Source organism: Thunnus maccoyii, chromosome 17, assembly GCF_910596095.1.
Source record: "Thunnus maccoyii chromosome 17, fThuMac1.1, whole genome shotgun sequence".
In the NCBI taxonomy this organism is placed as follows: Eukaryota; Metazoa; Chordata; class Actinopteri; order Scombriformes; family Scombridae; genus Thunnus; species Thunnus maccoyii.
The window spans coordinates 16,505,546-16,532,211 of NC_056549.1; the positions used below are offsets into that span (position 1 = coordinate 16,505,546).

Here is a 26,666-nt window from a genome sequence, read left to right on the forward strand (position 1 = left end):
CACACACACACACACATACACACCACCAGAACTTGTTTTATCCATGTAGCATGCACACACATACTCTCTCTCTGTGTCTCTCTCTCACTCACACACACACACACACACACACACCACGTCTTGGCCCTGCTCTGTCTGGTCGGTGTGTGCCAGGATACCGGTGCCATGAGTTTCCATGTGTGACGCTGGCAGCACCTGGGGCCTCACAATAAAAATACAGCCATCATCAGAGGTCTTATTCACAGACCAGCACACCGTTACCTCTCAAACACACGAGTGCTCAGTATGATCCGCTGGCCTGAATTCAAACAGCATTTGACCTGTGTTTTACTGATAGTAAAAGAAGACTTGATGATCTTATATGTCAAGATATAGAAATCCTAAAAATCTTGATGTGATTATATGTAATATTCTGGGCACCTGTCACCAAATCTAGAGTCATACAGTCTGTGTTTTAGCTTTGGGGCCAAGGATTTGAAAAAAGTCTTTATCCATGAAGACGGCATCCTATTACCGCCTACTGTGAACTACATTAAAGAGTCTGCATAGCCAAAGCACTAAAGCCACAAATGGCTCGTGGATGTGTGACACAACAGAGAAGAATAGATTTGATAGTGTGTTAATGGACGATTTTAGTGTCGGATTACACCCCATGGGAGCAGCTATACTGTAAAGTGTATGCTCACAATAAGGCTCAAAGACTCTCCCTCCCTCACACGCACATGCATGCACACACACACAGAATTTCTTTGTTGCAAAAGAAACTGAATATAATTCATAAAATTCGGATGAGGTTGAATTTCTAAAGAGATTTAGATTTATGTGTGTGGAGGTTTGCTCAGCAGAAATAAAGGGATAAATAGCAAAACTGTGTGTCTGCATATGTGTGTGTGTGTGTGTGACAGAGAGAGAGAGACCTATGTAATGGTGAAATAAGGCAGATTGAGGTGTTAACATCATTATTGCACATTTCCTCCCATGAAATAAAGCATTGTTTCCTCTGTTTCCATCACAATGGGAATACCATAATCCCAGATTAAAAAGGATGGGTTAGCGGACACACATAGATTCACAATGAGCCTTTTGTATTTGTGTGTGTGCGTGTGTGTATATATATATGTATGTGTGTGTGTGTGTGTGTGTGTGTGTCAAAGCATTATTGTTTACTGTACAGCTTAAACACCTGCGGGAGGGGGAGAAATGTTCTCATGCATGCACTTTGCAATGTGCAGCCCTCTATTCAGCACCAACGGCATCCTCAGACGTGGACACATGGTCGCAAAACCGCAACAGAAGTGTCATATGGCATTTTAATAAAAATGATTTGTGACGCGAGAGAGCTGAAAGTTGTCCCATTTTCCTGTTGTGTTTCCTGTTTTGGACACTGTCAGTGAGTGATCTTCACATGACTTGGGCGTTCCTACCAGCATGGCGGAGGGATACAAAAATAAATGTCCAAAGACAGAGCAGATTTATTATTATATCCTCCCTGTGCACTCCATGTGATAGAGATTTTACCTAACCGGGTCCGTATGGGGTCTCCCTGGCCTTGTGCAGGGGCTAAGGCCCCCTCTAAAACTCTCATAGTTCTTGGTCAGTCATGCAAGAGAATCCGTGGGTCACAGAGCCGGCTGAAAAAAAGCAGCTCACAAGTTGCTCACTGTGACAGATGTCCTCTGGAAGATTTCTCCATCTTTCCCCCCACAGCGACCCACACACCCACCCACCCAGCCAGCCACCCTCTCCACCTCCGTCACCCATCCCCTCCCACCCAACTCTGTCAGTGCTTCTAAGCTGGGAGAGAGCAGCGAGAGGTGATCCCGGCCTGCTTAACCTACTTCCCAAGACCTTGCTCTTAAAATGGGTGTGTATGTGTGCATATGCGTGCGTGTTTATTTGTATTCATGCATCAGGATAAACTCTCAATACTCGTCTGAGCGCTTGTATTTGTGCCTGCAAATGCCACTCCTGCACTTTGACATCATGAGATCTTCCACTCTGGCAGTCATCTCAGTATAAAGTAACATGATGTCTAATGGAAATAACTTGCAGTGAGCTTATCTCACTGATCTCAGAGTTGTGAGTCATATTTTAAATTTGTGTTTTTGACAAGATTTGGCACTGCTCTTCAACCTATTTTGTTTGGGTAAAAAGGAAAAAAAAGTCTTTTCTGTTTGATTTTGCTAATCGATTAATTGTTCAAGTTATTTATCATTATGAAATGTCAAACATTCCCTGGTTGCAGCTTCTCAGTTGTGAGGATTTGGGGTTTGAACTCTTGATTGGACAAAACAAGCAATTTGAAAAGGTTATTTTCAGCTTTAGGGAATTGTGATGGTCTTTTTTTCTTTCTTTTTTTACTATTTTCTGATATTTCATAGGCCAAATGGTTAATTAATTAACTGAGAAAATAAATGATGATGAAAATAATCAGTTGCAGCCCTAATGCCTTGTGTATTTATATTACTACAATAAAAAAAACTTATCATTTGTATTTTCTCACATTTGTTTTTCCAATTTTTGATTTTCTTTTCTTGTGAGATTCTGACTTGTCTAGATTTCCTCTGACAAACAATCAAATCTTTTCTTTCACTCTCTGTTTGCAGCTCAGGATACAAGTAGACATCCATTTTAAGTAGTTGTGAGCCAAAAAAGGTTGAGAAAATCACTGCTATTATTTGCAGTATTTCTTGCTATTTTAGAATTACTGTTGGATATATTGTCGGTTCTTCAGTAGTTCAAGGAAATTAAAACTTTCAAACTCCGATTTTGGTTTTGTTAGTTTTTTTTTTTTGTTAATGGCTTAAATTTGTAGAGCCAAAGTCGCCCCCGTCTGCACTCAGACGCCATCACAAAGGTTGGATTAGGGACCTTGCAGTAACTAACTCTTCCATGTCATTTGCAGTGAGACAAAGATCAATCAGTCAGATGAAGGGAGGGAGTCTTTAGATAAAGAGAAATTAAACAGAGGGGAGGGAGCAGCGAAGGGCGGAGGGAGTCTCTTAAATAAAGAGAAATTAAACAGATGAAGAGGATGCTGTCTTTAAATACCGCTCAGCCACTGTACTGCCTCCCTCATCCTTTAATGTAATGAGAAGAGGCGGAATAAAAGGCTTGGCCCTAGGATGAAAAGGTGATGGCGTTTTTTATTCTTCCTTTTTTTTCCCCCCTGAGCGGTGAAAGCCTTATCCTAATGTAGATTAGATGTTAAATCTGACACAGAAGGGTGAAGCTTTGGTTAGAGTATGTTCACCTCATTTCACTTGGCCTGGCTGAGAGTGAAAAGAGATTTGTATGATGTTCTGATAAAGACAGAAAGAAAAAGAGAGAAGAATCATATGACAAGTACACTCGGATGAAGTCTTGTCCCTGCACGGGCTTCCAAAAAGTGTTGAGACTGGTTCGAAAGAAAAATTTGGGTATCACAAAGTCACAAAGACGTAGTGTACATTTAACACACACGTACCTCATTCTCCGTCACACACGTATCACAGTGTATCACAATGTCTGTTCATCTCTCCTGCACTGAATTTGAGGATAAATACCATTTGTTGGTCAAGCAGGTCATTAGTGAGTGACAGAGAAGAAAAAAATCTGTGTGTGTCTGTGTGTGTGTGTGTGTGTGTGTGTGTATTCTCTCTGTAATAATAATCCCTATGAAATCCAGATTTCTCAATCCGGCAGCTCAAGCTGACACTTTAAATAAAATCATTCTAATCCCACATGGTAAGAGAAATGAAAATGAGGAGATTAACAAGAGTGTGTGGGGGGTGGAGGGTGGAGGGTGGGGGGGGGGGAAACCCTCATCCCCCCGTCTCTCTCTTTCTCTCTCTCTCTCTCTCTTTCCTTCTCATCCTTGAACCCCTTTTGCCTCCTCCAATGAGACTGTCCTCTTTCCCAACATGAACGGGGTGAGAGACAGAGATATAGAGACTGTGACCGAGGAGCTTTTAGTCTCTAATTTTTTGAGGGGGAAGAATATTTAGACAGTGTGTACTGGAATACGTGTGTGTGTTCACATTCACATGTCTCAGTCTACCAAGGGAATACTATAATTGGACACTGGCAAGACCACTGATCTAATCAAATGATGGGGAATGATCTCTCTTTCTCTCAGTCATCCCCCCTAAAAAAAGACGCAAACACACACTCCCAGTTCACCCAGTCACACATAAATTCATGAATGGGTGGAGTTTGAATGTGTTGGGATTTTAACGCCTTTTGCATTGACATTGAACCCACCGCTTCTGCCTCATCACTCTATGAAGAGAAAGATACAATATACCTGTTGATGGTAAATCTTTAACTGGAAACAGACAACATGATTATTTCCACTAAAACAACACAAATATTGTAGATGTTTATAGAGTTAATAGTGGACAACAAGCTTGACAGCAGGTAGACAGTGATTGGGGTTGTGTCACTAGGCATCCCTGCAAATCCTGTTCTCACATGACACGAAAGAAACTGACATGAGAAACTGCTTGTTTTGCTCCTTCCTGCAATTTTCAGGGAAAATGTTGAAACAAAAGAAAACAGCTAAGTAAAATAATGGATGGAGAAACAAAGGTAACAACCAAAAAAGAGAGAGAGCGCTGGAGGTGGAGACTTTTTGACATGTCAAAGTAGGAATAGCACATGTAAATATTAAAACTAATGATGGCTGAATTCCATTTAGCTGCTTCAGTTTCACGCTCCTGGTATTGTACACGAAAGCTCGCTGTCACACTGTCATAATTTACTGAGACACTTGAATACAACAGAGCTGGTTAGTAAAAACCTACGCTTTTCTCATGACAAGTCAAAATGTCTGGAGTGGAAAAGGCCTATTACCGTCACAACATGATCAAACAAGCTATGCGTGTCCGCTCAGCACCTCAAAAAACAAAAACGCTTATGCAATAACTTTTGCATGAACTAAAACAATTCCCAGTACAAGTCCTTTAAATCCCTTTAATGTACTCAGGGAAGCCAAACCTCAGGCCTTATCCCATTTACAGTATGAGTATGTGTCACATTTATTGACATTTACATTTTGTCATTTGGCAGACACTTTTATCCAAAGCCACTTCCGAGCGAGACATAAACAATCAAGCATTGTCACTCAGTGTTACTGTGTTATGGGCAAGAATCATTCCAGTTCACAGTTTAAGTTGTCACACTTTACAGACCAACTTCCAGGTTCAATTTTGACCTGTTGTATTTGCCATAGTTTTCTTCAAGACTCAGGAGCTTTTATTGTCACATGCACAGCAACACAGCAGATGGCAACATTGACTACATTTACATGCACGCCAATATCCACTATTATTCCAAATATGATAATATTCCAAATTTGATACAAGTCATGTAAACAGCATATTCCATTTGGATATTCCAATTTAGGCCTTATTCCCAATGTAGCATTTTCCGATTAAGACATGTGGGATATGCTGATATTATTCAGGTTTTAGGAGCATTCTTTGGACATGTATACAGCGCATTTGGAAGATGTGTCTCAGTTGGGGGTTTCTACCTCAGTTTGTGACACATGGCCTCTTGCCTGTTTACAGTCAGCTCTGTGTGTTATAAACATAGCAACTTGCCAACAGTTTGCAATACTGGGATAAAGATGCATGACGGGCTGGTTGTGTAACGCACCCCTGCGCAGGCAAAATGACATGCTGGAGCAGGAAGGCAGACAGAGGAGAGGAATGAGAGGAGAGTGGAGAGCTGTTCAGGGCGGGCTGGAAAAACAGAGCGTGCCTTCTCCATGACGGGGACAGAGGGGATTGGTTATTATCCTGACATGCAGCCATGGACTGTCGGTGACAACTCAGTGTGATGCACCAAAAACACTCAGCAGTGTAATGAACATCACGGGACAACCTAGGAACTGGATGTCTCTGTAACTATACATTTATAATAACAGTCATATCAATATCACTCATAAATAATAAATATCAGGCAGCAGTTCACTAATGTTTCTCATCTTGCTGGTTTACTTCACTGCCTGCAGAGATCTTGTGATTCCCATTCTCACTGCATGTAAACGAGAATATTAGGGTAGTATTCATTTTCATTAACTATGTAAGCAGCTTAGTAGGAATATTGTCTTATTTGGAATGAGAGCAAAAATTGGGATATTTTGTGCATGTAAACATACACTGAAGGCTGTGAAATTTGACTTCTTTCAACTCTAGTTCCAATCAGATTATTTTTATTTAACTTATTCTCAGCTCTGCGAGAGTGTCTTGCCATCTTTCAGCTAGATGTTTTGGTTTCAAGGCCCACAACTTCACTCTCACCATTCAATTAACTGCATGCTACCTGCGTAGCATCAAACAACAGACAGACAAAGGTGAGCATTTATCAGCTAAAGAGCCAGATATTTCCCTAAAAGAGAGCGAGCTAGAAAGAGAGTGAATATTGAGCTTACATTTGTAAGTGGACGCAGGTGGACACAAACACTCTGTGTCTGATGGAAGTGTAAGTAGCCCACGATTTGCAAACACTTGTTCCCCATCAACTTTATAAGGTGATGTTGTGTTGTTGTCAGCCAAAAAATCAATTAATACAGGTTGAAACAAAGTTTTTTGGATAATCGGGCTGAACTTTTTTTTTCCGCACATCTCAGCAGATGAGTTAGAGCGTAAACAAATATTATAACTGATAGAAATGACTGCCAAAATGACAAAAAAGACCCCCAGTTAACCAGAAATATCCTTTAAGTGACAGAACTGAATGGCCTTGAACTACACATGATGCTCAACCAACTCTGTTGGACATGAAATTAGACAGAAGACAACACATAACTATTTCACCAGCATTCATTCTGCAATTAAGCCACAAATCAGATCCTACTCCAGACTCCCACTTATATTGTTAATGTTTGACAAACATAAGTTGACATATACACCCCGTCACCCAAAAAAGCACAGCAAAAGGTCCTCAGTTTGGGTAGCGAACACTTCATAATCACTGTTTTTACTGCTTAATCCAGCTCTTGTCCTCATCCTTCCTGCTTCCTCCTCTCTTTATCTCTCCATCTCTGCCTCTCTCTGTCGACCTTCCTCCGCTCTCTCGCTCTGTCACCTCATCTCCATCTCAGCTTTTCATTTAGACATTTCCCTCGGTGCCGTATTTCTCTCCTCGCTTTTTGTTAACCCTCTACCCACACACACTTTATCTCCATATGATTCATTTGCCCTCTCTCTATCTATCCTTTGACTGTTCTCGCAATCTCTCCCTCCATCCGCCCCCTCCATCCATCTCTTAAGCACATCCTTTTTTCTCCTTCTCTCCTCCATCTCCGCCGCCATCCCTTCCTTTTAAAGGATAATCTTCAGCTAAGTGGACAGCACTTCACTCTCGCTCGTTCCCTCTTAAGTGACCATCCGATAATCTCAGGATTCTCTGTTGAACCCCCACACAGAGGGGGAGAGCGGACGAGTCGGCAAGCCCAGAATGGATGTCCTGAACTGGGTCAAGACAAGGCCAGTGCCTGGGTCCTGTGGGGCTGATGGGACCGTAGTGGCATGGAGAAAAGGCTGATGCCAGATACAGTTGGAGAGAGATCACCAGAGCAGATGGACATCATCTCTCTGCCTATCTATCTATCTATCTTGCTTCCTCTCTTCAAGGCTGCATGACCTCGACTTTGAGATGAAAAGACAAAAAATAAGAACTGATCTGTTTGTTTAGAGTTCAGATAAAAGGACATCGCTTGGCTGATACCAGGATTTGTTGTTCTTTTTTTCTATTTGGACACACAAAAGAGGCTGAAAAGAGGGAGGGAAGATGCATTTATGTCGGCGGGGTCAGTTAAAGGACATGACACTAGATGCATGCACACATCACACACATGGAGAGGTTGTGCTGAATGTACAAGATTCATCGTGCCTCCTTACTGGAAAGAAAAGAAGCCCTTAGTCAGGTTACACACACATACACAGGCACACACACATACTTGTCTGTTGTTTTTTTTTTTTCTTTTTCTTCCTCTGTGCTCTTTACGGGTCAACGGGTGAATAAAGCCGCTGTGACTTTCCTTTGGGAGGCGTCAGTGACAGGCAGGCTGACCACGATAAACTTCCGTACAGGAAGCGGAGATTCCTGCAAGGAAAAGGCCAAGAGGATCAGGAACGGCCCCAGGCATCACTTGTCCTCTGGCTTAGCTAAAGACACTGAAATCAGCAGTGTGTGTGTATTAGTGTGTGAGTGAGGGAAGTTGAGATTGGTGGTGAGTAATGCAACCATCGTTACGCCTCTTAAACAGAATAATTGAACGGTATTGTGGGTACTGAAGTAAAGTTTTTGAGTCTGAACAACTATAAAGTCAGATTTAAAATTTATTTTGGCTATAGTTTCCTTGGACTTTACAGCATGAACTAGTTTATCACAGGGTTTAAGTAGTAGAGTAGATACCATCCAGTGACTCTTTCTCCATTAAAGATCAATAGTCTTAACAATTATTGACAATTAAGACTGTAGGAAGAGAACTAATGCAAACATATATTTACATTTCCTCCAAATGTGACTTTACTTTTGCAAATTTAATTCCTGCAACTGATGAATTATAGCACTTTTCAAATCAGACAACCCCAAACCAAACAATACTAACCCCTATACAAGTACACTTTCAAAGATAGAAAGCTTCAGGTAACATGTTTTCCGAATGGATTTATAGTATCTTGGGATACAACCCCTGTGAATTTTCTTCTAAGGGGAATTTTTCCTTTCATTACACCAGGTACATTCGCTGCTGTGTAAAACAAAAGCTGCACCTCGAGACAGAAACAGTCAATCTCAGAACATTTACAGGACGGAGGAGGGGACATTATTCTTAGAGCAGTTATTCATACCAACAGAACAAAGGAGACAGCGTCCTATTATGGCACTCTCCTCTGTCCTAACACTGGATCTGCACCGGCACAGGTGCCACTGCGGCTCATTTATAGTCAGGTTAGCCCATGGTTAAGGCATGGAGCTGCGGTGTGGCATTTACACACACACACACACACACACACACGCACACACATACTGTACACACACTACATGCAACTGAGAGAAAGAGGTGCTTATGAGTGTATAAAGAGGAGATTACTGTCTCTTCTAGGAACTGCCCAGTGTGTCTGTGTGTTGGCTAATACCTGTGTGAATGTGTGTGTGTGTGTGTGTGTGTGTGTGTGTGTGTGGACATTTGAATTTTTATGGTTGTACCACAGGGTTCAAACCTGTGTAGATCAGTAAGTATTTCCCTTTGACTGTATTTTATGACAATAAATACAGTGTGTGATTGCTTATGCATGTGTGTGTGCGTGCGTGCGTGTGTGTGTGTGTGTAACAGTGAAATCTTTTATCTCTATGACAATGATGCCACAAATAGGCACATGCCTCGCTATTCTTGTCCTCTCAAGGCTCCTCTGGTGTTCTGGTGGATGAACCCAGGCATACAAGGGGTTGGGGGGGGGGGATTTGGACCTATGTATGAGTGAGTGTGTATGTAAATACATATGTGTATGTGCTGATGTATGTATATGCATGTGTTTTATAGGTGACTAAATTAGCAGATTTGTTCCAAAATCAGTATTGCGACGCCTAAAACATGTGTCTCCTTTCTCTAAAAAAAAAAAAAAAAAAGGCTTTACAGATTAAAACACACTGTTGCATGTCACTGAATTTATTGGCAATTCTGAGCATTTTACTTAGAAATTAAATTTTTAGAGGAAGTAATCATTTGTGTGGTTGCACGCCAAGCAACACATACGGGTGGGTTTCTTTTCCAAACTGGGTTTTGTCTATAATAAGACTTTCAAGCGGAATGCCAAGAACCAACCGCTGGGCTGGATTGTTTGCTTAGCTTCTCCCTCTGCAGCGGTAAAAATCAAGGGAAATAATCAGCAGATAACCCAACACTTCACACATTCTTTATTCTTTGTTCACCTTTATGTCTCCGTTGGGTGATGAGGGGGTTTAGTGCTCTATTATGAGCTGGTACACTTGGCTCCTATGGCTGGGCTGTAAAATCCTCTCCTTTTCTTTCCAGAAACATGATACTTCCTCCAGAGGGGGTCATGAAGGAAGGTGCACCTTCTAAGCCAAATTCGGCACACCCTGAGGTAAGGGGAGCGGAGGGAACTGACTGGCCCAGAGCACCTGAACCAAGCCGGCACACGACAGGATGAGGGTGTCGGCATCCTCCTGTTAAGCGCTTGCTTCCTGCTGTTTTGCTGTTCTTTCTCTCTTCTTCTCTCCATTTTTTTCTTTCAGTCTCTCACTCCACTCTTCAAGCAGGAAGTCATTGGAATGGAAAAAACGTGTTAAATGAAGACAGGGCGGGCGGGCGGGTGGGTGGGTGGGGGTGGGGGGGGGGTTGTGTGTTGTTCCAAACAAGCAGAGCCCTGCCCGAATGTCCGCTATTACAACAGTTAACAATCCTAAAGATAGGTAAGTTAGACAGAGGCAGAGGAACAATAGCAGGGATGGAGTGAGAGATGAGATGGAGGAAGGGAGGAGGAGGGGGAATGGATGGCATGGCGGGCGGGTGGTGGGGGGGGGGGGGGTCTTCTCTAGGGTCGTGCTCAGAGGGCGTCGGGCAGCACGAGAGGCAGGATGTTATGGTTTATTCAGCCCAGGAGTGGGGGCGATGTGGACAAGGTGCGCCTTGCCCTCAGCACCAGCCTCAGTGTGATTTATAGCAGCGCTGGCAGACGCCTCTGTCCACGGGGAAGTCTTTGAAAATGCCGAGAGTTTGTCCATGTGTGAGTGTACTCGTGTATATGCACAGTATGTACCTGAGTGTGCATGGCTCCTTTGTGTGTATGTGTGTTTCTTTACCTGTGTTCTGAGTGCGTTTATGTGTGTGTGTGCATATGTTTAATGGAAGTGCTTTTATAGGCTGCTGGTTTTTAACCTGTGGTTGGAGCATGCTCATGCATGGCCCAACAGAGGATAGATGGTCAAGCTGCCCTGATTAATCACAAGCTACACAGATACATTGCACCATATATAAATGCAAATTGTGGTCAGTGGAATTTAGCGCTGCAACGATTAGATGATTAATCAATTAGTCGATTATCGACAGAAACTTAATTGGCAACTATTTTAATAATCAAATAATCATTTTAGCATTTTTTAAAGCAAAAATGACTAAATACCCCCCACCCACCCATCCTACTTGTGCTTAGCTTCTCAAATGTGATGATTTAATACTTTTCTTTGTCATACATGATAGTAAATTTTGGGTTTTGGACTGTAGTTCTGAAAAAATAAGACATTTAAAGATGTCACCTTTGACTGGGAAATTATAACAAGCATTTTCACTATTTTTCGGATATTTTCTAGACAAAACAATTAATCAATTAGTCGAGAAAATAATTCTCAGATTACTCTATAATAAAATAATCATTATTTGCAGCCTTTAAAACAAAGATCCACTGATTCAGTTTAACAAGGCTCATTTTCAATCAACGAGAACCAGGAAAACAACTCCCTCCTCAATCTGTGTGTGGGTTTGTCTGCGTCTCTGTCTGTGTTTGTTTACAGGCCAATTATAACAGCGTTAACCTCCTCCTGACTTCCCCTAAGGCAGCCAAATCTCCTCGGGTGTGAAAGGTCGGGGGGAAAGGTCAAGAGAGGTCACCAGCGAAAGGCCGCTCTGGTGTGGAGGGCCTGCTGGGTGCTGGGCCAAACATCCACACCGGGGGTCAAAGGTTACACAGATACATAAACCAGACAAGAGGGTGCCAACAGGTACGAGACGTGTGAATGTCCACTGCTGTAACAGGAGAGCAGACTGTTGCAGAGAGCTAAACTTATAACCAGAGACTAATGTGTGTGGTGAGAGAGGCACTTTAAAGCTACTTAAGCCTTGTACATGTCACTTCATACCCTATAGACGCCTCTCTTTATAGTATTTGGGGGGGGGGAGTGCAGAAAGGCTGAAGCACAGGTAACTGATCACTAATTACTCTTAATTGCCTCAGTCAGCTACAGAAAGCGTTGTGTGTGTGTGTGTGTGTGAGAGAGAGAGAGAAAGGGAAAGAGTGCATGTGTGTGTGCCTGTTAACCAACCATATAGTCATAGAAGCTATTAAAAACTCATTAACCTGCGTTTTATTTGAAGCCCCCTGCCCCCCGTCCATCATACCCCTAATGTATTTTCCGTGAGGGTTTTTTTTCCCTTCAGATTTAATTTAGCTTCTCTTTGATTTTACGACTCGCCTGTTATTGTAGGATATCTTCTCCTTTCCTTGTAATTTTATTTTATGACACGGACTGAGTCGAGTACAATACGCCCCCCGGGGAGTACCACTTACCTCCACGCCAACAAATATAATTACCGCTGATCAGAAGAGCGAAAACAGACCGCCGCTTATCTGCCACAGCCCGTGTTTTTTTTTTTTTTTTTTTTTAATCTTTTAAAGTAGTATAGCAGTACCGGAGAATGATTAGCTGTGGAAATATATCAAGAACAAACGCAGAGACCGACACTCTGTAGTGCGCTTCCTGCCCTACTCCATTGAAAAATGAGGACATTCTTGTTGTTTTGTTTAGGAACACAAAATTCACACGTCACAGAAACACACCTGTGAACTTAAATGAATCATTGAAAGCCATTTATACATTCGGCATTCGTTTAATAAACTTCATTTTAATTACACTATAATTTTCCTAACTGTTAAATTCCCCTCCAGCATCCATAGAGGTAGCCTGCAGCATGGGGCGGTAGCGAGCTATTTCGGCCAAAGTTGATCCACAAGTCAGCTTCATCCAATCAAGAGAACTTGGACAGAAGCCGGTTGAAGCCTACCGGTGAGGCACACACTGGCACAAAACAATACAACCGAAGAACAGCCACGTTAAATTGTCACATTATTGAACGGAATTTGGCGTGGTGGGGGTGGGGGGTGGGGGGGTTTAACCTCGCCTTGAAAAAGCGCTCTGATCTGATCTGTACCAGCTGTGACCGCGGCCTTGCAGTGAGTGAAATAGGCTAAGTCACCGCCAGAAGTAAACAGCTAAAGTCCTTTCGTGTTTACCAAGTAAAGTCCTCTGCTCCATGTTGACAGGTGAGAGTTCATAGGAGCAAAGTTGGTCCCCTCCCAATGGAGCTCCGAGCCTGAGTGTGTAACCCCCAAGAAATAGTGTGTGTGTGTGTGTGTGTGTGTGTGTGTGTGTGTGTCAGACAGAGGGAGAGATAAACAGGGAGAGTTGCTGAGGGGGGTCTTTGACTTTGAGCGCATAAGCCCTTATTTCATGGTGCCATTGTTTGTTTTAAGGACGTCAGGCTTAATACAGTTCCAGGCGATTTCCCAGCATGTCTGTCCGCTCAAGCACCTCCAAGGCGCTCTGTTGGGTGTGCTTGTGCGCGCGCTCACACGTGTGCGCGCGCGCCCTTCATTCCTGTTGACTTTAGTCTCGCTCCTGTCATTGACAGTGATTTTTTTTTTTTTTTTTAAAGTGTGTATACTTTCAAGGTTGTTAAGAAGTTTTCTGCTGAGGAAATAAGACCATTTCGAAAATCTTACTCATGGCTGAGACTAATGATGTGTAATATATCTGTAGTTTTAATGGGTTTGACTGCAGCCATATCAACCTCACTGAGCAGCATTCTTTTAATTGCCTATTATTTTCCACGCGGGGCACACGTGGAGGTTTTTTATTTAATGTTAGAGGGAACAATTTTTTTGTCTAAATGTTGAAAACAGGGTCTCTTAATATCTAGATAGGGTAGGTGTTGCAATATTTAACCACTCACACTGTGAGAGCCACGTAGAGATGGTCTCGAGAGACTTTACATTTTTTATATATGAGTAGAACTTTTTGCATAGACATATTCTTGCATAAATATATTCCATTTATAGGAAATTTGTCATTAGGTTAATTAATGTTTGGATTGTGCATGTTCTCATCTTTTACTGTCACGTTGTCTTAACATCGTCTCATATAGGCTATTTGCTTCTGCAACACTGCTCCCCATTCATGCAAATAAAGCATATTTGAATTTGAGAGTGTGTGTGTGTGTGTGTGTGTGTGTATTTGTGTGTGTGTGTGTGTGTGTAGTATGCAGTATGTCTCGTTGAATGGCATGCGTTAAACAGGCCACAGAGGATGACCAACTTCTCTCTCTCTCTCTCTGACACATTCACACACACACACACACACACACACACACACACACACACACACACACACACACACACACACACACGCCTCTATAATCACCACTACTTGTAGCCTAGAAAGAGGGATGTGGGTCATCGGGGACCACACTGTGCCAGCTATCACAGCCAAGAAGTAACATCACTAATAATAACATATATGTAAATTGCTGTCATTTCACTACAGCGCCGAGACAATCACCTATACGTTTCTTATATGTACATACAGACTCCTTTGTCGAAATGGGTTTTGCCTTGACAACAAAAACAAGTGGGATATATATTTACCTACAGCATCCTCATCTTTTGTCACGGTGAAAGCTGAATACATTAAGTGCTGGACATGAGGCCCGAAAAGGACTTAAAGGCTATGAGAGTCAGACGCCTACTCACTTACACTCGGACAAATCCTGCATCCTCTCCTCTCCTCTCCTCTCTCCTCTCCTCTTGTCTCCTAAACCTTTTTATTCAGGGACCCGGAGACCTCTCCGGAACAAAACAGCTTTTAGCGCTACCATCTCTCCCTGCTTGTGTTTTCGCAAATAGCTCTCTCTCTCTCTCTCTCTCTCCCTCTCTCTCTCTTATTTCTCTCAAAAAACTGTGTCTGTGAAAAGAAATGGAGCTGTTGTAGGAGCTCATCAAGTCATTATCTGATTGAGGCCATTTTTAAAACTGCTGCCGCTCAAGAGATTGGTTCTTCCCCGAATAAAATTAATTCTTTCAGTAATCATTCATGTAGCTTAAATTAAGCAAAACTCAATTTGTTTATGTTTGCTGAATTTCTGCATTCAAGTCTCCCCTAAAATGAGTCGAAAGACAGTGTCTTAAAACCCAATAATAATAACAACAACAACAACAATAATAATAATTATAATAATAATAATAAGATTCTTAACCCGTCGTTGATCCAAATTAATACTGAGGAAAAATAGGACACTGGCTCCTTTCCACTCCGGCATACCAACACGGCGTGCGCGCACTTATTACCACTTAATTGTGGTCAGAAAGTGATAAAAACGTACCTTTATTACACCTTTGGGAGATATATTGTTTTCACTGCCTCCCTCCTTTTGCATTTAGGCCCAACTCTAATAAATATGTCAATAACTTCAGCCATCAGTGCGTAATGCCAGCGCATTATCAGTCTTGGGCATCGAGGTGTGTCACACTCGACCCAAAAGAGGGGGGAAAGTGAGTTTGGAATAAATACATGGGTTGATCCACCTGGAATGGGCCGCGATAAGAGCAGCCGGTGTTAACCAACACGTTTCCTCTACACCTCATCCGAGTCTTCCTTTTCCAAACACGGGTTTCTTTAATGTCCCGGCCTGTTTTTCCAGCCTGTGTGCGCACCGACGGCTCCCAAGGGAGCCGAGGCCAAATCAGCCACAGGCCAGTTAGGGAGCAGGGGGCCGGGACACCTGCTTTGGAAAAGACACTCCAGACACTAAACTTTGCTGACTTCGTTGCAATTCGTTCGTCCTAAAAAACACTTGCTTGCGACATGGAAAAGAGACTCGCCTTTTCCTTTTTGGCACCTGACAGAGAGGCATATGGAAAATAAGATTTCTCGTTAAGTACTTTAGGATCCTGTTTGTGCAGGGGATAAAAAAAGAAGATTATATGTGCAACAAATGGATGCTATGTGAAAATCTGGAGGGGGGAAAAGGCAAATGCGCGCTCAATTGATAACCAAGCGCATGAAAAAACTTTTTTTTTTAAACTGGCTACAGTTGAAATATACGAATAAATGTAACATACTAATAATAATTATTATGGTATTAATAACATTAATAACAATATGAAATATCACATCTTAACGTTTCTTATTTAATACATGAATTAAAGGTAATTTCTTGCATGTTCTTAATCGGAGGTTTACACTTTCTCTAATTGCAGGAATGCAGCCTGAGTCCAAATACAGCTGAATGTGACCTCTATTATCCAGAATTATCGTTGAAGTCGATGAAATAAATAATTCTCCTGCATAAAGATTAATTTCAATGACATAAAACGGCAATCATTTCCAAAGAATATTAGTGAACAAATTGTGCATATCACCTGTTGTAGAGGTCGAAGGCTAAAACAGCGCAAAAACTGCAGTATAATTATAAGTATCCGATTTGTAAGAATGCAGGAGAATGAGGGCGAGCAGCCGTCATCATTTCATAAATCAGAAGCGTCAAACAGGTTTTTCTGCGGAAAGGATCAGATGTCAGTGTGCGCAGGGTTCAGTGTTACAGGTGGAGAAGTTTCAAAGAGAGAATTGTCAAATAATTCATCGAAACTCTTTAGATCTGCAAATCCATGTGGTTTTTTGTGTCCATTTACTGAGAGTTTTTATATCTGAACACACTTAATAATCGTTTTTGATAAGCGTGCAATCTTTACGCACGGGGGTATTTTAGTGGCAGGCTGTGGATCCGAGTGACAGACGTTTTTATGATGATTTTCGGCTCTTAACAGTGCATTTCACAAAGAACCGTTTAGCTCTCCTAAGATATTGGCTTCCCTGGATAATCGAAATTCCAAAGCAAAGCTGTGAGCCTCTGTACTGCTTTGCTTGTTCATAAATCAGACTCTGCTGTAACCAATGAGAAACTCACTGCGCGTAAAATATTTCCACATGCCACTTTGAACCTCCAATACCCAAGTGACCCACTACTGTAAGTCCCTTTCAGAAGGACTATCTAAATATGTACCAGATGTCTTTGGAGATTTTATTTTATTTATTTATTTTTTACATATTGATGTTTAAAAAATATATACGCTTTGCATCGTTATTTAGATAGAAAAATATTAAACCACAAAGCTGGTAATAAAAGTGAGTGGGCTTGAAAGAATGTTAATGCGTTTTAACAGACTCTCCTAAACAACACGCACACATAAACGGAACATGCAAAAGTCGTTTGGGTTGTAAAATAGACTGTTAATTTGCAATTTTACTGCAACACGGAAGGCTGGAAGTTGTCTGAAAAACATTTGCATTAAAACGGCACAGAAATGATCTGCCATAACAATTTATTTCATGTTGCATTCCTGGAAAATGCGGTTTTTTCCCCTTAAATGTAATGAATAAATCTACAACAGCGGTAGATAATGTCACTGGCTGCAAATTCAAATAAACTTATTTTATGAATTTTTCAGTAATTATCGTATAATTATTCTTATTCAGACGTTCCTCAAAAGTATTGACACTTTATTCGAAACATATTGGAATCAAGCAGCATTGAGCTTTTTCCGTTTATTGTTGAAACTTCCACATTTAAGACTAAATATGAGAATAAATAACATAAGAAGAAGTGAGTGTTTTATTGCGGCTTAGTGTAATGTCAAAGTGCGTAACGATTCTTACTCGCGCGGTCGGTGAATTGGGAAGAAAATGATTAGTAAGAGTGGTATTTCCTTTTTTCCTCTCTCTCTCTCTTTAGTTGCATGCTCAAGTCCCATTCTCTGGTCAACTTCAGTGCGTTGTCCTCCGGACCGGACGGACGGTTCTTATTGGTAGGTTGCGACAGTTACATCACGCCGCTCATGACGCGCACGTCTTCCTGTTTCCTTCAGCCGCGTCTTAAAGTGAATCTTAGTGGCGGAGGAGCGCTCCAGCATCCAGTCCTCTGCATCCAGTGCGCCTCGGAGACGCACACACACAGCGTCTCTCTCTCTCTCTCTTGCACTCTCTCTATGTCTCTCACTCTTTTAGTTACAGCAGAGGATAGAGGGAGAGACCGACGCGCAAGAGCTCTTTTCATCTTCTATATTTTCCTATTTTGTTCCTTTCGCTCGCGTCGCTGACTTTATTCCAGCTCTTCCTTCTCTGAGAAATTGTTATCCCAGCATCCAGCAATCTGCCGTGCTCCGCGTATATTCTCTTTTTTTTGCCGTAGGAGTTCAGGTTGTCCCCCTCTTCATCTAAAGGGTAAGTAACCTTGTCCTCGGATACCTCCCTCTCTTGTTCTTGTTCTGCCTCGCCTGCGCACGGTGGGCGGAAAAAAAATAAACAAATCAAACATCATTAACGGGGAAATATATTCTTGTGATCAACAGCTAATCATACCTATACGACATTATTTGCTCTGTTTCGCTCACCTCATCTTGATATGTGGTTAAGAGTTGCGTGAGCAGCCCGTATTTTTGCGAGGATGATTTGCGGACGGTAGCCCAGCCTTCCTCATCAAAGCGGAGATCAAATTGATTTGCAACTTTGCGAAGTAAGTTTGGGAAGCGTGTGTTTTTTTGCAACGTGATTTTAAAACGAGTTGGTTTTTAGACGGAAAGACAGTTTTACTTGTATTCGTCTCCTGTGCGTGTTGAAAACCCTCAATTTGCTCTTAACTCATACTGTCTTTGTCCTGTAGGCTTTAACACATTGTATGCGACTATTTATTGACACAAAATCCATGTCCAGGCAGTTATAGAGTTTGTAATTTCTCCTGTTTTGTGAATGTGTTGTCTTTCCTCAGTGGCAACACATTTGGACATTTGCGCTAGAGCGCTGTCTGCATTGTTGGAAAAGTGTACGCAGCTCTTGTCTGTCACAGGTTTTGATTTCGTCTGTCATTTGCAACAAAATGCTCGAAGTAGCAGCCAGCTTTCACTTTTTATTTCTCACACAGAAAATGTTGCGGACTCTCATTTAACTCTTAGAGGTTACTGCACGAGTATAGCCAAGTGTTTTAATTCAGAAGTTTTAAACCTGAACTTCGATTATGTTTTTATTAATGTTTCTTATGAGCCAAGAGGTTTAAAAGGAAGGAGGATAACAGACGCGGTGTGAAAGTTGGAGTGAAGATCTATAAGCTGTATAGTTGATTGAAATTGTTGAAAGGTTTTTTGTGTGAGAGAGAGAGTGAGAGAGAGAGAGAGAGAGACAGAGAGAGAGAGAGAGAGAGTGCGCATGGGCAATAGGAGACAGGTGCGCCGTCGGAAAAGACAGGTGCTGGTGACTATTTCAGAGTCATTGTTAAGATCCTGAGGCGATCAAGTCAAGGTTTTTTCTTGGAGACGTATCACCTCCTGTCTGAGCTGCTGGACATGGCTGTCGAGACTTGGGCTAAAGCCATTTATCAGGAGGGTTATTTTAGAAGACTAGTGTTTCTTCAGGGGGAAAAACACTTAAACCAAACTGTTCTCCTATTAATCTGAGCTCTAACTGTTTAATCTTGTCAATTTACAAAATTACAATTTACATTTTTTTTCCAGAGCGCCAATACATCACTTGTCACTTGTGTGCTGCATCATCGCACCGCTTCTAACAAAGCCAACCGCAAAGTTGTGTGTGCGCTTGTTAGTGTGTGTGTGTGTGTGTGTGTGTGTACAGTGTGTATATGTTTATGAGGTTTAGTGACAAGGAGCCTTTAACTTTTTTTTTAAATTACTTTTCACTGGTAATTATTATGATGTTACACATTTTCTTCACGTTAGAACAAGCAAATAATCAGTCCCAAGAAAATGCGTTTAAATCACACTGGAGTTCAGATCTCCATGCTGTGTGCCCTCAGTCACCACTGAACCTGAGCCTTCAAATGAGAAGTCTTTGAGCGACTTGTGTCTTGTTAGATATATGTAAAATTTAATAACAGAATCAGACAGGGATCTGAGTCAGTCATTTGGCATCTTTGTATTCAAAACTGTACATTTTTGTAAAGTGTAAATAAGTCATTCAGTCACCTTTAAACAGTGTAATATTTGAGTATATTTGCAGACACCTGTAAAATTTAAACCAAGGAAATAATACTATGTTTTTAAAATATTTTATTATTTTTGTTTGAGCCCCTGTTAGTCTTAATAAGGACTTACATTTATGTATAAAAATGCAATTTGTTACACCACCTTTGCCTTTTATGGTAATATGAAAAAAAATCCCAAATTCCTAAATTTACTATCTTCAGAATGATTTTAATATTTTAAGCAGAGGCATATATATTTAATTGTCTTTGATAATATCACTACATTTGAGATCGGACGCATCTGATATGGCTCCGACTAAGACACTGCCACTGCTGCTTACATAGCATTATTGATGCAGGCCTGTACTGACAAAACGTTTTGCTTTCAGAGGGGCATTAGGGTTTTTGTAAGAGCGCTTTAAGTTGCTCCTTGCCAGAGTTGACCCTTGTGACCTATTCATTTGAGCAGAATTAACTGCCCTTGCCAGATGAAAAGACAAACAAAAAACCCAGAAGTGAGCTCACGCTGGCACCAAAATCAATAGGCCTATTTTGTGTTTCTTTTATGTGTCACTCTGCCCGTTGCTTAAGATATGATGGCCATATTGATTAATGTGAACACAGGACTTGCATTTTGAATTTACGCGATGTATAAACATGATTTAAAATAAGAATATTTTGTCGAACTGACCTCACTTCCTGAGTAGGATTTAGCACAGGGTCTATAATGACATGTATAATGTGCTTTGCCTCCCTTTGTACACCACTTTTTTTTCTTTTTTTTTTAGATCATCTTAACCTTATTTCTTTTTATTTTATTTTGTGAGTTAATAGCTCCTATGTTGGCTCACACTGCACAAACATGGAAATGAGGACAAGTACTTAAGTAATTATCATAATTTTATGCAGCTTTGTGTTCCGTGGGAACTGGTTCAGTGTCGCGCGGCATGTAACGGGGGACAGGATAAAATGTAGGACTTTGCCCTGGAATGTCGAGCGAAGGCCTAATTCTGACCCCATCTTGCCTGTTTCCCTTATCCCTCTATCATTGGTCTTTACTGCCAAAATGTAATCATGGATGTCTCTTTTCTTGTAGAAAAACATTACGAGGAATTGCCTGCTGGCTTTAGACAAAACCCTACAGTTTATGTTCATGCATGTAGGCTAATGCATTTCTCTAGAGGGAGAAGGATTTAAAATGTTATAGTCACTCAGAAACTTTCAAGCTTCCTGTTTAATTAGATTTAGTTTTTAAACTGAAGTGGTTTAGGCCATGTCCTGCTTGAGTGAGTGAGTGACTTAGATTCTGAAAATATTTTTCCTTTTGGTGAGTCATGCATCTGTAATTTTTTGCCCACAGGTACTCAGAGGCTTTGATCCTAGAGGACTGGCTTTGTGGGATATGGCCCAATAGCAGCAACCCGTGATGCCGGACCATGACAGCGACTCCCTCCTGAACAGACAGACCAAGCGAAGACGTGTGGACATTGGTGTTAAGAGAACCGTGGGCAGCACAGCCTCCTCCACAGCAACAACAACCACCGATAACATTGCCCGCGCCAAAGCAGCCATTTTCAGTGCCATGAACTCTCTGAGCTCCCACTCTCACCACGGATCAGACACCGACTCCATGGAGTGCTCTGTAGTGCAGCCACATGGTGGGCCTGGCGTTGTATCAGCTAGCGACAGTGAGTCCAAGTCCAATGTACTCCGAAAGCTACTGAAGCGAGCCAACTCATACGAGGACACCATGATGCCCTTCCCTGGCACCACCATTATCTCCCAGCTTCTCAAGAATAACATGGCTAAAAATGGAGGAGGACCTGAAAGGGGAGAAAGAGGGGACAGAGGTGAGAGAGGGGATGTCGGCTTCCCTGGCTCAGGGCTCTCCAATGCAAGTTCAGATGCTCCCCAGGAGGACGCCTGCAGTAACTCCTCCCAAGACAGCACCCCTCAGGAATGCTTGTCACCATTTGGCCGTCCTCCTGGCCTGGGCACCTTTGACATCGAACGTCTCAATGATGAACACCTGCGTGCCAAGCGAGCCCGTGTAGAGAACATTATTCGTGGTATGAGTCACTCACCCAGTGTGGTGGTACCTGCTTCCCGCCATGAGCGTGACCATGAGATGGATGGGGAACGGGAAATGGAGCTGGACTGTCCACCTCCTCAGTCTCAGCAGCAGGCCCCCAGCAGCCCACGGGGAGGTGAAGTGTGCAGCAGTAGCAGCCGAGAGAACAAGCGTAAGCAGCGTCTGCCTCAGCAGCAACAGCAGAGCTTCACCCAGCTGGTGTGCCAGAGGAAGGAACAGAAACAGGAGGAGCGACGGCAACTGAAGCTGCAACTGGAGGATATGCAGAAGCAGCTACGCCAGCTGCAGGAGAAGTTCTTTCAGATTTATGACTCAACCGACGACTCGGAACACAATGACCTCCACAATGACCTCCATAATGACATAGGAAACATGTCCGAGGACAGCCCAGCCAGGTCCGACACCGGTGGTGATGACCGGGGTGGAGATGACTTGCGCTCTGACAATGAGATGTCTGACCTGGACCCGGGCCATTTCCTAGACAGGGCACGGGCATTGCTTCAGGAGCAGGCTCTGCTGGCAGACGGAGAGAAGCCAAGAAGAGAGGGGCTCGGCCGGAGCAAAGGACAGGGAGGTCCAGGCTCCTCCATGCATGCTGAAGGTAAACAGCTGGCAGAAACACTGAAGCAGGAACTCAATTCAGCCATGACCCAGGTGGTGGACACAGTGGTTAAGGTGTTTGCCAAGCCTCCACGCCCCACACCCCAGCAAGCCTTCCCCCCACTTTCCATACCTCCTGAAAGGTTTCCCACCGCTGTCAATGGAGACAACCCCAACTTCCACACCGCCAACCAGAGGCTGCAGTGCTTCGGTGATGTCATCATTCCCAATCCACTAGACTCCTTTGCTGGCATGCCCGGGATGCCAGGTGCCGCCAATGACCAAACCGAGGCGCTGCCCTTAGTCGTGAGAAAGACCCCCAGTGAGCACCACCACCAGTCCTCAGCTGTGGGTGCCCATGGTGGTCACCATCATCCCTCCCTTCATCCCTCCTCGCTCTCTGCCTCTATGGGTTTCAGCCCCCCATCCTTCAGACACCCCTTTCCCCTGCCTCTCATGGGTTACCCTTTCCAGAGTCCCCTGGGTGGACCCACAGGTGGCTACCCAGGCAAGGAGCGTTCCTCACCAGACTCCATGGACCTGTCCCGGGAGACCACCAGCCTGAGGACCAAGATGGCATCAGGTCACCACCTGGGGCACCACCATCGCTCTTGTTCACCAGCACACCCTGGCAGCACGGCCGAGGGACTCTCCCTGTCCCTCATCAAGTCCGAGTGCAGCGATCTCCAGGACATGGCTGACATCTCACCCTACTCAGGCAGCAATGTATCCTTTAAAAAAAGTTTGGGTGGTGAGTGTGTGTGTTTGTGTGTGTGTGTAAATGTGTGTTTTAAGGGGGCTGAAGGGCAGTAATAAGTTAACATTTATGACTGTCACCATGATATTTTAACCCTATGTGGTGTTGTTCAGACTAGTTCATGCCTGTTTATGCCAGGAAAAATCTGATTTCAGATGGTAACTCCTTGGATGGCCAGGTGTGAATCTGGACCTCAAAGAGTTAAAAATCAAATCTTTGTGAGACTAGCCTAAGAAACTGAGAGATTGTTGATGAATCACTTTTCCTCCCACTGCTGTTCTCTTCTCCATTGTACTGCATTGTTGTATTTATTTTTGTACTCATACCTCTTCCTTCTCACAGCCTTTCTTCCATCTTCAATCCTAAGTGCTTTAAAAGCTCTCTTGTCACATATCACTTACTCACGAAGATTAGGTCCCCACGACATTTACTGCCCCAATTCCTTTTTATAAAAAATGGCCTGAAAGAGCAAGGAGGGAGATAGCATCCTGAAACTTGGCACACAATAGTGTTATATAGCCTCCCTTATAGTTTAACCCCAGCGTGCCCCAATCATGCCCTGCGGATAAAGAGGCTATCCCCTATGGGAGGCTCAAATTGAATCCCCTGGGGACTCGGGACTAATAGCTTAAACTGATACATTCAGTCCCTTCTCTGTTTCCCCCATACTTCCTTAGTCCCCCAAGTATTCAACACCCCTTAACCCTTATGAAAGTTTGATTCGTGTCACACTGGTTGTCCTTAGAAAGCTTTGTCTACAAGTCATTAACATTCATTACATGCTAAAGAAATTAACCCTACAGCTTTTTACCTGCTGTATATTAGTAAAGAGAATACGTTTAACACTTAGGATGCCTTGTTTTTGCTATTGTGCGTACCTGAGTGCAGAGCCTTTTTTGTGTGCGTCTGCATGTCACAAAAGGTTCGCCTGAGGACTCAGTAAAGATGTATATTTATGATTGCTTGTATTTTCTCTTGTGTTCCTCTTATCATCCATCGCTGTTGTAAAAAGCCCACAATCATTGTCGTTTCTTTTCTCTTTTTTTCATTTCATAAAGATCTGTCAACAGCCCGGGGGGCCCTTCGGCTGTTGCTTGGCAGCCAAATACTTCTTTTTTTGTTTTCCCTCCCTGCAAACCCCCCTCCTCCCTGTCTTTTCTTTGAAGCGGACGTTAACAGGTGTTTGCAGCGAGCTGTTTATCTTTCATTACCTCGCCTTGTCTTGTCTTCTGACCCAAGGGTGAACGCTTTCCAGAGATCCATAATCCTTTGCTTCTACAGGCTCCCGATGGAGGGATGAAAAGAGAAAAGGGAGAGAGACATACAGAGACTGAGAGAAAGTAGAAAACAATCAAACAATAACCACATATGCCAGATGCTGTTGCTTTCATTGTAGCATTTATAAATTCAGGGCATTAACAGATGTACTCCCATAAATGGAAAGAATAGGCTGAACAACATTTCCACATGTGTTGTTGTTGGAGGGGGGTTTATTTTCATTTTTTATTCTTGATTCCCAGAGTTTATTCCACAGGTTTAGGAACAAAGTTTGGCATTTGCAAGATATAGTTTTGTACATTATTATCATAATTTGTGTGACATTTATGTATCTGTTCTTTCCATTTGTACTCTTCGTGGGTTTATAGCGGGTTCCATTGATGTAGAATTTCTGATATTTGTGTAGATTTCTTTTTTTCTGAGCCTTAGAAGTCAGAGACAGCTTGTCAGACATTTTGCGAGGTGTGTTCAAGTTCACCAGCTCTCGGCACCGTTTTGGAGCAGATGGCTGCTATCAATTTCCTCATTTGTTCTCAGTCCGACTCCAAATATTCTTGTCCTTACACCTGGAATTAGGAAGTGGAGCAGCTATTTTCCTCTCATGACTTTGGGCTTTGGGGAAGTGTTGTGAGAATGATGATGTCTTGTCAGATGTGGCAGGAGAACAGTGGGCCAGCTGGTATGAGTGCACCATCATGACAAAATAATAGCCTTGCACGCCACCCCTAAGTCCAATCACAATTACATTTGCAAGCTGTGAGTGAATTGGAGATGAAAATGTCTCATCAGGAGATATGAAGCTTCTTAATTGTCAACTGAAGGGAGGTGATATTGTGTTTATGGCTGCAGTGGTAAAACCTCCACGTCTTTGTTTTAAAATAATTTTTAATTTCAATGATAAGGGGAAAGCGATGCTAATCCTAATTGAAAAAGCAAAAACAAATTAATCTAAGTGTAAGTGCAGAGCTTTCACAGCAAACAAATCCCACCTTGCCCTACTGAAAAAAGAGCTCTCTATTTCTCTGTCTCGCCCTCTCTCTGTCTGAGGATCCATTGTATCCCCTCCACTTGGAGCAGATGGTGTGGTGTGGAGAGTGAAGTGCTGCTCTTTTGGCCAGGCCTGACAGAGTAACACCAGTCTGCCAGGGTTTCCCCCACAAGACCCTTGCCGCGTATACAACAAACTCTCCCTCTCTCACTGAATCAGACAAAGTAGACAGGGTCTTTAAGGAGCCAGCCCAGCATGGTTCAGCATTTGCTGGCTTTGCTGTGTAACCCTGAGGCCAAGGGCAATCCAATCTAGCAGCTGATGCCTTCTTCCCACTCTATAGTTACAGCTACATCTGGACACTTGACTGATTTTAACGATCATAGCCACCCTAGTAGATCATAAATAATGTCAAGCAATGTATTTTGTCCACTCAAGTGTAAATAGTCCTCATGAAAACTTAGGGCTGTATCTTTTGTGTCATTTAAAGCCCTGTCTTGCTTCAGCTTGATGAAAACCCTTGTTGAAACAGCCTGAGGTTTTAACATGCAGCCCGCCCCCCCATCCCCGTTCCCTTTTCAATGTCTTATCCTCCAGATTGATATTATCAGATGCATTAAACGGCTGTTAATTCACCATGGAAATGGCTTGGGCCGTTCGGTGGCGCAGATGTGTTTCAGTCCCCTCATCACTGGCTGAGTCCAAAGCCTCAGGGCCCCTCTTCTCCTTCTCCTCCTCCTTCTTTTGCTCCTCCAAGGGTTTGGCAGCGGCAGAGAGGCTGGGGGGTAGGGGTGGAGCAGAGGGAGGAGGAGGGGGATGTAATTGAAGGTTGGAACCATGCTATCCCTCAAGGTGCCCCCACCAGCCCATCTCCATCCCCTATGCCGTTCAATCCAGGCGATCCATTAGGAAGACAAGGCCTCTGATATGTATTTGAATATGGCCTATGTAAGCGTGAGAAGGTTTTTCTGTGTCGCTTGGTCCGTTGTTTGGGACTATCTCCTAGACCTTGTTTTGTCACTGATATGAAGCCAACATCAGACAGTCATATTCAGTCTTGGCATGTGTTGTCGCCAAGCCATTAGGCCTTCTTGCCCGTCACTGGCATTAACTGCTGTCTTTGTCTGTGATATGCAAA

The 26,666-nt window shown here is 42.9% G+C and overlaps 1 protein-coding gene across 4 annotated transcripts in view; it reads left to right on the top strand.

The window, feature by feature from the left end:
* The first annotated feature begins 12,691 nt into the window (after positions 1–12,691).
* The window catches only part of LOC121882623 (prospero homeobox protein 1-like), a 37,251-nt gene continuing 23,276 nt past the window's right edge, over positions 12,692–26,666 (top strand). The window contains exons 1-2 of one of the 4 annotated variants that reach the window (XM_042390992.1): positions 12,692–12,795; positions 21,174–23,231. In XM_042390992.1, coding sequence (XP_042246926.1) covers positions 21,240–23,231 — 1,992 coding nt within the window. In that variant the 5' untranslated portion in view covers positions 12,692–12,795; positions 21,174–21,239. Of the gene's footprint in view, positions 12,796–12,928; positions 13,053–17,758; positions 18,064–18,308; positions 18,356–21,173; positions 23,232–26,666 lie in introns of those variants that run through there. The other 3 variants (XM_042390990.1, XM_042390991.1, XM_042390993.1) reach the window with 3 other exon arrangements.